Below are 13,162 nucleotides of genomic sequence, written 5' to 3'. Positions count from 1 at the left end.
CCCAACCAATAACATTCTTTGAGTCTCCCTCAATGATGATCAAGGCATTCCTGTGAGGGTTGAGAAGCTTGACCCCCTCAAGTGACGCCCAAGCTTCAGCTGTCATTGAGTCAGAGTGGGCCATGTTTTTAGATATGGAAACGAGGGTGGACCTGCTGTGGTCCCTGAGAAAGGCCCCAATTCCCCAGGGTCCAGGGTTGCCCAGGAAGCAGCCATCGAAGTTGAACGCTATTTGTCCGGCCCAGGAGGTCTCCAAAGGGAACCCCGAGATAAGGGATAGTGTCTAAAGAGAAGAATGGCTTCCCAATCTTGAAAGAAAGCAGAATGGAGTACACCTTTTGAAGTTCTTGTGGTTCGTAGCCCAGAAAACAACCCAAGATTTGATCTTGGCGAAAAGAGCAAACACCGAGGTGCGTTCTCCCTGGAAGATCCTATCATTGCGCTCGATCCACAAGGCCCAAATAGTGGCTGCACCAAGGCCTTTCCATAGTAAAGTGCCAGATTTAGGCCAGGGAATGGGTGGAGAGAGTTTAGGAGCTGAGTTACAGTAGCCAGTATGACCCATTGGCATTTAAAGAGGAGAAGGATCTTTCCCCAGACCTTGTGGACGAAAGGGCAGTGGAGGAAAAGATGGGCATTGCTTTCCTCATCCGCAATGCAAAGCATGCATCTATTGGGGAGGAGGATGCCTCTTCTCTGAAGATGGTCCACAGTGGGCACCCTCTGGAAGAGGGCCAGCCACATGAAGATCTGAATTTTGGGAGGGGCGAAGGAAGACCAAACTTGGGCTGCAGGGGATGAGGGTGAAAGAGGGAAGGTGGGTGGCTAGAGAAGTTTGTGGTAGAACGAGGAGACTGAGAAACTACCAAAGGGGCTTAGGGTCCAGATTATGAGGGCCAAAGTTAAGCTTATGATTATTTCACTGTAAATTTCTTTCATCCAATTGATTGGTAGGAATCATTTAGAAATGAAACTGTGAATTAAAAAGATTTAGCCATATGTAATGCTGTTCAATTCTTGGTCCTTGAAATGCAACAGAGACTTTGTAACATTGAGCGTGTAAGGAAACTAAGCTTATGAACATCATTCGAATGTATGTATGAATGAAAAATCGAGAAGATTAACCAAAAAAAAAAAGAACTTGCAATTTGGTTCAAAATAGAAGGGGAAGCTTACATGTCAAGCTTCATTGGCTCTATGATAAAATCAGAAACTGAAGAAAATCACCTTCATACTCTATATTCAAAACCCTATGCCATGCCCCTTTTATAGAGATGCCCTTAATTCTACTTTGAATCAAAATAGAACTTTTTATTGTAATTGGACTCAAAATGATACCTTTGCCCTAAATTAAAGAGGAATCGAGACTAAAATGGAATTCCTAATCATGAACAAACAACCTTGCAAGTAGGTGATTATTCTACCCTTAAAACAAAATACTGCAACTTCCAAAGGGTATAACTTCTGGATCTGGTATTGAAATTGCAATTAAATGGCAGCATAAGTCCTATAATGCCAAAACCACTTCAGCAAGTTTTGCTCAGCGAAGTTGGCCAAAAACCACCTCTGAAGCCTGGCAATTTTTTCCGAAAATTGCTACAGAAATTCACCTACACAACGTATTTACCGAATGCTGATTTGCATACATTAAATGTTGTTTAGGCATTTTGTAAGTGAACCGAATTGCAAAAATATCTGAAATAAATTAGTGTTAAGCACGAATGAGATGTATTCTACATTAAATAGAACCAGTCCTGCAATGGAAAGCAAGCACAAAAATTCATAACAAGAAGAGTGCCTGCAATCAGAATTCATGGGAGCAAAAGTAGCTGATGGAGCATGAGAATCCTCATCCTCTGATCTCTGCGTACTCCTTCCTACCATCAATCAAACCAACATTCACCAGGAAAAAAATCAGAGTCTTGGATGCCATTTTTCAGAGGAATGAATGGCGCGAATTTATCAATCATATTTACCTTTAAGTTCTATATCATTTTCGTGGGCAGCTTCCAACATTGAGATTTCAATAGGGCCCTTCATTTGCTTCTCCTCACCCTCTTTCTCCACAAAAGTCGCGACGATTCTTTTATGTACAAAACCGCCAAACAATTGCATGCCTTTAGTGCATGAACAAAACGACACACAAACAGCAAATCTTAAGTTGACAGGAAGTGTCATTATAACATAGAATAATATAATGAAATAGAAAAATGCAGTATTTGATCTACAAAATGAAAAGACAAATGAGAAATAGAACTAAACATTGGATTTATCGAGATCCATCTACAAGAGAGTATGATTATGCATATTTTTTGAACCAAAATAGTTCACTTATTTACTTTTTCAATGCATGACAACACTGGTGTGCAAGTGTGCAATTTTAACTAAAGGGCACTTCGCTTGTAACAGCCTATACATACAGCAAGACCACCCCCCTAACAACTATATATTGTTAGCTTAATTCATCTTATTTTTATTCCATTACGGAAAACTTAAATAGATTTGGGACTCTCATTACATATCCCAAAGCAACAATCAATTGCAAAACATTTTTGGACTTCTGAAAATTTCTATTTTCAGATATTTTAGTGAATGGCATGATTGGATGCGGAGTTTCATGCCCAAAGGTACCTAAAAGTGTTAATCATCTTTAACAGCCTAACGGACTGCCCTTAAATTCCATTATCCTACTCTCTTCCCAATTTTCTCTCAACCCACTTTCTAAATGTGACATCTCATCCTCAATAAAATAAGAAAAGTATTTGCATAATATATCTTATCTCTCTGAAACCAAACACAAAAATCTATTTAAGTCTGGTTGCCACTGCAATGCACTGAATGAAACAACGTAACACATGGGAGATTTGATATGATACTTATTTTGGTTAAAATATGACAAAAAATGAACAGTTTTTTTTTGGTTATTTGAAAAATTAAATGAACATAATATTTTGGGAAGCTTAAGTATTGTCATATTGCAGTACTCCATTAAGAGGCCAAAAGTCATAGAAACCTCCACCAATACGATGAAGGATGGAGCTTCATTGGTCAAAAGTTATTATGTCTTAGGCTTCTTTGCTGGTGTGGGAGTAAATTTCCAAGTCTCAGTAGCTACTTTTGAAACATTAACTACAAAGTAAACTATAGAAAAATGAATGCTATATTAGGCTAGCTCATACAATATTTTATCAAATTATATATATATATATATATATATATATATATGTATTTTTTTTTCCAATAAAACTCAAGGGAGTGAACCAAATTAGATCAGGGTTTCCTTTGTTTGGCTGTTTGAGGTGACCATCTAGGGAGACTTATGTAGCAAGTCCATCAACAAACACAAGCAATGGTGCTTGGGTTGCTAACTGTTAAAGACTACCATCAATTAGAAACCATCATCAATGGAAAACAAGCTTCCAGTTCCCCAACTCGTATGAATTCTTGGAAGGACAAGGACATAAATAGTAAAGTGTCTAATAATATATTGGCAGTTTTTGAAGGAGGATGGGATTGCTTCAAGATTTTTAGTATTGCTGTCCTCCAGTCCCTCAAAGGTTCCATTCCTTTATGATCTGGGGTCCAATTTTGGAGTAGAAGGAGAAAGATTGTGGCATCTAAACGTGGACCTTATTGACAATCTTCTGGGTACTTTGAAGTTTGATTAGAGCATGAACACGGAATCATTGTTACAGAGATATGTTTCTGATAATGAAGTTTGCAGAATTAGGGCAGGTATAGGAGTGGTGAAAGATTGCTTCAAGATGAATCTTCTCTTCTCAATATACAAGAGTTCAAACAGCTAAGAGTTCGGACTCACCTTTATTGGCTATGTGGCCCTTCAAGGCCTTAGAGCCAATAGTCTTATGCTCAGTGGGAGTTAGAGAGAGACTGAATCTGGGTGCTTGGCGCGTTGGGTCCCAGATTCATATACCCCGAGTATTTGAGGCATTGAGAGTATACGTTTTGAGAGTGTGAACTCTCGAGACGGTGTGAGTGTCACCTCCCAGTCAGGACTATATTGATTAGAATGCCTCATAGTTGATGCGATAAGCCAGGGCTTGGAGAATCCAATCGAGAATAATAGAACCCGAGTACTTAAAAGAGTATTCGCCCTGTATGGAATGGTCGGCTCATATGACATGAGCTCGTATCCTGACACGAGACCGTTCCATGGCATATGCACCCACAATCGTATGGGGAAGCCACTCCTCTATAGTATTATCCGAGTTAGAAGAGCTCCCTATATTTGAGTAGGAACATGTCCTACTGGGGTACACCAGTAATCCATTGAACCCTAGGTGACGGGAAGCTCTGGCTCAGCGACTTTGATGTGACCAATTATGTGTCCCTACCATAGACTGTGGAGCATAGGTCCATTGGGTCGGCTTGAAACACTGGTGGAACGTCATTCGGGTTAGCCCAATGGAAGACTCTGACTAGTGTTATAAGTCTAGAGATCTCATTTACCTTTGACCCAAATTAATCTAAAATTGATGAGAAAAAGTTTTTATATTGATGAGAAATTGTGTAATAATGTTTAGAAATCATTTAGAGAATTTTTTAGATTTTTGAAGAATTTTTCAGATTTTTTTAAACAATAAAAATATGATTTTCAAATTTGTTTGAAATAAATACCAAAAAAGGAGATTCTATGAGGATGCCACATGGATCACAAGTGGCCATATGGATGCCACGAGGCACCCCCACCTCCCTTCTCGTGGATGACATCATGTTGACATCATATCCATGTGGGGACCTATTTGTCATTAATTCTTTTGTTGGTATTATGTTATCACATGTTATCTTGTTATTTAAAGTGTTATATATTGTTGACTTAAATTTGATTCAAGTCACATTTGTTTTTGCTCATATGTGCCATTTTTGGCATGTGTGAAGTCATGGGATTTTGAGAATTAATTTAATTCATATTATTATCCACATGATTTTGTAGCATGTGGGTATATCTTATGTGGCACCACCTTATAGGCTTGACCCATGTGAAACTTTAGTGTTGTTAAAATCCTATTGGTGGTGTCATAAGATATTTTTTTCATATGTGTGGATATCCCATATTATCTTTATGTCCATGTCCTTGTATTTTATTGACTCTCACAAATTATTCAAAAACCATGGGCATAAGTGTAAACATGAATTTGGACTTAATGAGAAATAAAACATGGAGCTAATGGCTTCAAAGTAAAATGACTATAAACCTAGGTTTTAAGGAGTGAAGGGTGTCAAAAGCTCATCCATTGATCTTGGTGATAAGATATGGATGAGTGGCTTGGATAAAAGCCTTTCATGTGCCATTGATCTAAGGCATCAAGGATCACGATCAAATCCATCTTAATGATGATCTAAGTATAAAAGTAACTTATGAGATCAATTCTAACCTTAACTTGAGTATTCACTTCAAAGAGAGAGAGAGCCCCCTTAACAAAAATGTGGCCACCCATGAGACTATCTTCTTCCTTGAGCTTTCGTTTGAAACCCTTCCATGTAGTAGTCCCTCATTTATGTGATCAAGCCCATACTATTGCTTCATTAAGGTATTGATTTTTCTTCGAATATTTTTAATTCCTACCTCATTTCCATTATCAAAACTTGCTGTAATTCTTAATTTACAGTGGCTTTCTTCATTTTTGGTCATAAAAACTTGATATTTGAAGAGTCCCAAAGCAATAGTGTAGTCCATACACATAGTATGTCTAGACAAACTTGCTTACTCCATGATCTTGAGTAGTTTCAACTTGATTTTCTTGATCTTATTTTTCTGGAATTTTTACTGAGAATATACAACCGATAAGAGGTTTATTTCATCATATTTGAGCATAAGAAATAGTCCGTTGAGCACCTTTTTTAATGTTGAAAAGTTTGTGTGGTCCCTTATGGACCACATGGTGTAGTTTCACCATAACTTTCTTATTTTATGTAGTATCTCTCTCTAACTTTGAAGGGCTATTTTGATACATGTCTCTCTCATGATTTGATCCCCATTAAGTGAAATAAAAGTGTTCATTTGCTTCCCATTAGATTGATCTCCTTGAGTTATTATTATCACCCGTGTCTTAGAAAATGGGACAAAATTAAGTCCTCAAAAAGCCCTTTCGTGGTGTAAAATAGAAAATTTTTAAAAGATTGCCTTTCTGACCCATTGGTCTTATACCACCAACAACCTTGACACTCGAAAAAAAAGGGATATGCACAATAGAAGTGGTGTAAAATTTGTCCACCAATCTTGGTCATCCAGATCGAATCTTTTCCATTGGCCGCTCAGCCCATACTATTCTATTGTAAAGTCCAGTGATGAAGGTAGACAACCCATGTTAACAAGAGAATGTGTAACAGGTAAGCAGATGTCAAACTCTAGTGCAAGATAGCCCAGTCAGAAGATATAATTGAATTAGACACCCAGTTGAAAAATGGGTTAGTTATGAAGCATTCACCCTTCAACATTACGTGATTATGATAAAGATACAACCCTACCAGTTATTTAGAGGCAAGAAAACATTATAGGTGCATAAAAGCTATGAATTAGGAGACATGGGCTCTTCATGTGTGTCCATACATGGAGAGAGTGAACAGACCAATCCTTGAAAATGTGGATGGTTTCAAATGAGCATTTAAAATGAAGCAAAAAGCATATGGAAGTATTAAAAGTTCAAAGCTTGTCTTTTAGCGGAAGGATATGTGAAGAAGCATGGATTAGACAATGACAAGACCTTTAGACCTGCAGTCAGACTAGACTCCTTCTTTCCCTTGTCCTAACACATAGTTGGCGATTACATCAAGTAGATGTGCAGAATGGTATTCTCCATTGTGGCCTGAAGGAAGAAGTATACATGGAGCAGCTGCCTGGTTATAGTGAGGGAGAACCACAGTTGAAGGTGTGTAAGTTGAAATAAGCAATATATGGAATGAAACAAGCATCACAACATGGCTGTAAGGATTGTTAAAGGAGATCGCGTTATGTGGTTTTCAAAGAAGTCATATTGAATAGTCAGTTTTCATTAACATTAGGAAATATGGAACAAGAATAGTACTTATATGTGTTGATGACATTGTGATAATGAGAAATTCAGAGAAACACAAAAGAGAAGTTAAAGGTCTACTCCAGCAGAAATTTCAGGTGAAAGATTTTGGAGAATTAAAGTATTTCCAGGGCGTAGAAGTGGACAGAAGAGCAGACTGATTGATGTGACATACCAAAGTTTGCACTGGACCTGGTATTAATAGAACTGGGATGAAAGAATGTAAAGCTCCAATTTTTGCTCCTAATTCCTATAACTCAGAAACTAAAGGAAGAAGAGGGTGAACTTTATGGCAATTCAAGACGAAATCGCAGCATTGTTGGATTTTTGCAATACCTCATGGCCAGATATTGTATTTGCCGTAAATCATGTATTGCATTATGCATGAACTAAGAGGGGTAGCCAAATGAATAGTTAGCTAAATAAAAGTTACGGCCAGTGAGGGACTGGTATACACCTTAGGTATGTTATCAAAGACAGATACTCTAGTTGTACTAGCTTATTCGAATGCAGATTCGGAAGGAGATCATGATAAAAGGAGGCCCATAACTGGATACTATGTATTTCATGGTAGGAATCTTAGCTCTTCAAGCACTAGAAAGAAAGGACTGCTGTATGCTCAAGTACTAAAGCAAAATATAGATCAATGGCTGTTGTTACATTGAAAATTGTATCGATTTGCCATCTTACTTCACTTGACCAAAACTTCTCAACGTCAATATCATGTTGTGACAACCAAAGCGCAATACACATGTCATTGAATCCAGTGCATCATGGGATGACAAAACTTATAGAAATAGATCAACATTTTGTTTGAGAGAAAAGACCAAGAAATTGAAGCTGAGTTTCTTGGGACCGAAAATTAGATTGTTTATATCTTGACTAAGGCATTGATGAAGATCAGACATTGGTTTCTTAAGGCCAAGCTGTCCATGTTTCAAACAAGCATACAACTTGAGAGGGGCTAATAGAAAGCGAATTGCAGGAGCATTGTAGGGGCAGGGTTGTAATTTTGAAGTGCAGGAGCAGCGTTATAATTTTTGAATTGTAAAGGATTGTATAAAGTGAGATAAATAGAATCCCTCCAATTTTAAAAGTTGTAGAATGGGTTGCTCTCTCTCTCTCTCCAAATTTCATTTTTCACACATCCGATTTTCGACAACCCTCAGAAAAAATACCACATACGTAAATTTTTAGTTTTATAGAAGGTTAATTATTAAAAAAAAAAAAAAAATGCCTTTGTCTTTCTCAAATTTGGTAATGATTCTTCCAACTTGGACAGTTCACGTCATCTACCCATCTTTGTTTCCTTTCTCAACAACTCTGTTATATGCAAACACAATTGTTCACACTATGCTTAAACATAGTGATGCAACAATACTAAATATAATGCCAAACAATACTTAAAACCTATGAATTGTTCAATTTGTAGCAATATCATATATGCAACATAACTCAGAACAACGTATGAGAAACCATCAATTCATTTTATTGACATACTAGTAGCAGACATTCTCCTTGCGACTTCCCAGAGTTTAAAAGTCCACATTGTGAAACCCAAAAATGACCTTTTCAATCTAAGGGGAGGTTTTCAAGGGTGAGCCACCATTCACAGACATCCCAATGGCTAAAAGAACTCCAAAAATACCAATATGTAGGCCCAACTTCAATGGTCCCTCAATGTTCACACAAAAACTCTCCCTCCTTTTGGAAATTGAAGTAGAAGAAATGGAAAAACCAACCTTTTCTTGGTAAGATTCACCGGTACAACTCCTCCCCCTCTCCACGACTTCTCCAACCTCCTTTTGTCGGTCACAACACGAGGTATCCCGTGTAGCTTTGGCTCTAATCAATATCACACTAGGCTTTTCGTTTGAAGAATCAAATCATATACAAGATCTTTTTATCTGAAAACCTTTCTCACTACTCATCTATTAGTTTCGTAGTGTTGGCTGGCCCTTTTCTTGCAAATGTCAACAACATTTTTTTTCTTAAAAAATTAAATGATCCTATAAAGAAGTAATGCATTACCATCTGAAAATATTCACTAGAATCTTTAAAAACTTCAACAATAGATCTTTTAAGATTTAACTCATAACATCATCCATGTAAACCAGGTTTCCTACTAGCTGATTTGTTACTGCATCTAAATGCCCAGTCCCACCCAACTATTCTAGGACCCTAACTAATGATAAAAGGCATCCTCAAAGTATGTACATAACCTCTAGGAACATATATTCTCCAATCTAAGCTACATCCCAACATTTTTCTGAACCCTATGACTTAGTAAAATGTGCTTCCTACCTGAGGGCTCTATCAAGTTCCACTTTAGTGAAACTTGATCACAACCCCATGCCCACTGATTGAGGTGTTCTTTTGCAGGGATGCATTGAGAGAACTTTTAGAGCCTAGTTCAGCCCACTTGAGAATTGTAGGACTGAATAATTCATCCTCTATTCCTGGCATTTACATGTACTCAGTCCCACAATTCTACAATCATTGGCATCAAGAACAGGATCAAGGGCGGGATCAGAATCAGGAGCAGGGGTTCACGAAAGGCTAGAAAATTCCTACAGTTGGGAGCAGGGATCGAGATCCCCAAAGTTAAGGATGTCAATCCCAACCTGTGACGATCTTGATCCTTACACTTGGGGATTGAAATCTACAAATGACAGGGATCTTGATCCTAACCTTTTGGGGATCTCAATCCCAACATTTTGGATATCTCGCTCCCAACCTTAAAGAATTATATAGTCTAAAACTACGTATACTATATAAAGCAGGGACCTCTTTATTTATAGCCAACAAGCAATTCAATTATATTAAAAGTATAGCTGCATTAACAGTGAGGTGTAAATAAAGAAATCATCAACTTGATTGTTATCTTGATCTTTAAGATGGGGACCAAGATCCCTAACAATGCAGATAGAGATCCCAAAATTTAAAAGTTCAGCATATGCATATCTTTCTTACCTATTGGTTGAGAAGCCAATAACTTAATTGACTCCTTGCTAAGAAGGGTACCAATAGGCTCAATCTGGTGGCTTGGGGATTCAATCCTCTCAACATAATGGGGTGGTTGACTTCAACCATGCACCCTCAAGTGATTTTTTTTTTTGAGAGAGGTGATGATTTAAATAACTATAAGAAGACTAAAATCTAGTTAAACAAAAGAAACGGACGCACAGACATCAGTAGACAATGGGGATATCATATTTAAGAGTAACATCAGGCCTCTAGACTGGTCCCCTCCTTGGAAAGACTGTCCACAATGTTGTTATCCTCTCAAATAAATGTGATTGTTATTGGTTACATATCATTTCGTTCTATATAATACGCAATTTGTTCAGCACACATGTGAATGAACTATGAACACATCAAAATGGAAAAGAACCTAAGATGTCCATCACAAAGAAGAAAAGGAGTAGAGTTTCCTAATGCATGGTAAATCAGAATCACTGGCTAATAGGGTATGTAAAGGTTTTAAAGACAAAATCAAGAAGAATAGATCGCAAAAGTATAACAGTCAATATCCAGGGAGATAAGACCATCTTTTTCCAACCACTTCAAATAATAGTTATAATAAATGGGTACCAATTTGTCCACAAATACCTGGCCTTTAACAAAGCCACAAGATGCTTTTTATGATTACATAACCATGGTTTCTTCATGTAAGAAAAAGATGATCTCAATTCATTTATAGCCATTCACAACATTGGAAAGATTAAGTCAGAGACTCACTTTTCCTTTTCATTCATTTCATCACCAGCGCCAGCTGCAGATGTTGAAAAATGATGTCTCTGCAGAAAAACTACATAAGATCATTTCAGCTAAAAAGTTTTAAGAAAACTTTGCCAAAAGAAAAAACATTTTCAGAAAAGATCCACTCCCTATGCATTCCAAATATACATGTCTCTGTGTGTAGTTGTTGTTCATATAGACACAAATGTCCATGTAATGTCAAATGATAAAAATAGTATCTATAATATAACACCACGGTGGTATTAATGAAATGCTCTTTTGTTTAAACCAAAAAAGAACAGCAACTAGCATGGAAAAATCTAAATGATTCATAAAATTTTAAAGAAATCACAAAGTGACCTATCTTTTCGCAATTTAACTTCCTGATCATATGATAAATTAAGCGACGAAAGAAAAACAGGACAACACCATTTGTGATGGGAACTTGATAATATAAGCTTTATTTCCTTTAGAGCCTATGGTATAAGTATTCCTAGAACATCATGCATTGTCAATGAGCAGAAAGCAAGTAAACTAAGTAAAAACACAACTGTAGGATGAATTGAAATGATATTTGGTGTTAACAACCAAATATGATCTAGCACACGAACCACAAAAAATAAGGAGTAAGTGGCTAGCTAAAGCACATTTTGTTTTCACAACCTTTAAAACCCCCAACAGCATAGAAAATCTTTGAGCTGAATATTGGAGCTCTGCTTTGCCACTCTTGAAGGCTGGACCCTGTGTCAAGAGATAAGGGTTCCATCCTTGGTTATTACAAAAGTAGGCTTTGGAAAAATATACACCTCTTCCGGAAATTCCCTATAATGACATATTCAAACAAATTGAATAAGATAGCATCCCAGATATCTCGTAGAAAATACTGCCAAAATACTACTATATGTTTTACCAAAGGATGCCATTTAAAGACTAAAAATCAACATGTGAATTATTAAACAGAAGTGGCAAATTTATTACCTAAAGAACACCACAAAGACTAGAGGCATTTATTACTGGTGGTCAATAAAATTGTCCACAGTTAGCAGTCCATATCTATTAGCTTAGGAGAGTCATTGGAATATAGAATTATAGATAACAACACTAAGCTAGTTGGATCTTTCACAAATAGAGAGGACAATAGCATTGAGCAGATATTCATAAAAGAGGAATGGCCACAATGACTAAATACAAAAGTCCGTTCAGACAGTTTTTATAAATGCATGACCTGATAACAGATGCTCACCAGAGGACGCAAATGGAAATTGAGAGATCCTTGAATGCTTTCTGAGAGCAAATCCCATGATCTTGAAAAAGACAAAAGATGACCTGCAAAATGCAGAACTCGTGTATATGTGAAAGAATGTGACATGTGACCATCATCCACCACAAGGTCCACAACTAATAAACTCATACAGAAAGTGATTCCAAAGGTCATAAAAAGGTTCAATGTCAAAACACATCCACAAGTATACGAAGAATCACCAGTTATAGTCACAATTATAGATGAGGAGACCAAGATTTCATAGAAATATCCAGACATCATATCGGATAATTGCTTGAATAGAGTAGTGAATTGAAATATTCCATTAGTGTGTTAAAAAATTAAGTGCACCTTCATAGATCTACTAGCAGTAAGGGTAATTGCTTGAATAAATTATTCTGAAAAATGAAAAAAATGATGGCCCAGTAAATAAATACCCTGATTAGCAGTTTCTTGTTGACAACAATTACCTATTTGAGGTAAAAAGTAAGGTATATTAATTTATGACTAGATATGATAGAATAGCAAAGTTATCAAGAGGAGTGGTCTAAGATTCCAACCTCTCCTTATCATCCTTATAAGCATCATTTCCTGCATCAAAGCACAGTTGCAAATGAGATAAAACACAAAAAAACATTTAAGCAATTTGAGAAATAACAGACATGTATATAAGCTATGAAAAAGAATGACATTAAAATGGGAAGTCAACCTTCTTGACAAGTTATACGTAGAAGAAGTGAGGTAAAAACAGATCCTAATTTAATAAAACATAAGAACAACAAGGATTTCGAGAAGATATAAAGAAAGTAACATTGTAGAGAAAGCCAGAACCACAATACTTATTTTGTTTGCGCTCTTTCTTTCTTTCTTTCTGGTTTTGTGACAAACACCAAAATGAATGGTTATCTATGATGGATAAATTATTTTACAGAATGAAGTGGTTTTCTATGAGTAGATGATACAATGCATAATAACCTCCTAATCGTGTCAAGTGGCCTCTGACAAGCTATTTGCAAGTAAATGTGAGAAGCATACCAGAGAGAGAAGGGTGCTTACTGAACGCAAGAGAGAGAGAGAGCTGCTTACCGAAAGCAACAGAGCGACCTCACGCAAACACGTCCCCCAA

At 36.9% G+C, this 13,162-nt stretch overlaps 1 protein-coding gene across 1 annotated transcript in view; it reads right to left on the bottom strand.

The window, feature by feature from the left end:
• LOC18442267 (uncharacterized) overlaps positions 1-13,162 on the bottom strand; it is a 23,586-nt gene extending 10,424 nt beyond the window's left edge. Inside the window, exons 1-8 of the mRNA XM_020672277.2 lie at positions 13,123-13,162; positions 12,597-12,627; positions 12,474-12,506; positions 12,019-12,101; positions 11,439-11,597; positions 10,776-10,834; positions 1,977-2,083; positions 1,799-1,877 (exon numbers count right to left, since the gene is read on the bottom strand). Coding sequence (XP_020527936.2) covers positions 1,799-1,877; positions 1,977-2,083; positions 10,776-10,834; positions 11,439-11,597; positions 12,019-12,101; positions 12,474-12,506; positions 12,597-12,624 — 548 coding nt within the window. The 5' untranslated portion in view covers positions 12,625-12,627; positions 13,123-13,162. The remainder of the gene's footprint in view (positions 1-1,798; positions 1,878-1,976; positions 2,084-10,775; positions 10,835-11,438; positions 11,598-12,018; positions 12,102-12,473; positions 12,507-12,596; positions 12,628-13,122) is intronic.

Source organism: Amborella trichopoda, chromosome 1 (assembly GCF_054954075.1).
Source record: "Amborella trichopoda isolate Santa Cruz 75 chromosome 1, AtrichopodaSantaCruz75HAP2 v2.0, whole genome shotgun sequence".
NCBI classification, from domain to species: Eukaryota; Viridiplantae; Streptophyta; class Magnoliopsida; order Amborellales; family Amborellaceae; genus Amborella; species Amborella trichopoda.
This window is presented reverse-complemented; position numbering and strand designations above follow the sequence as displayed.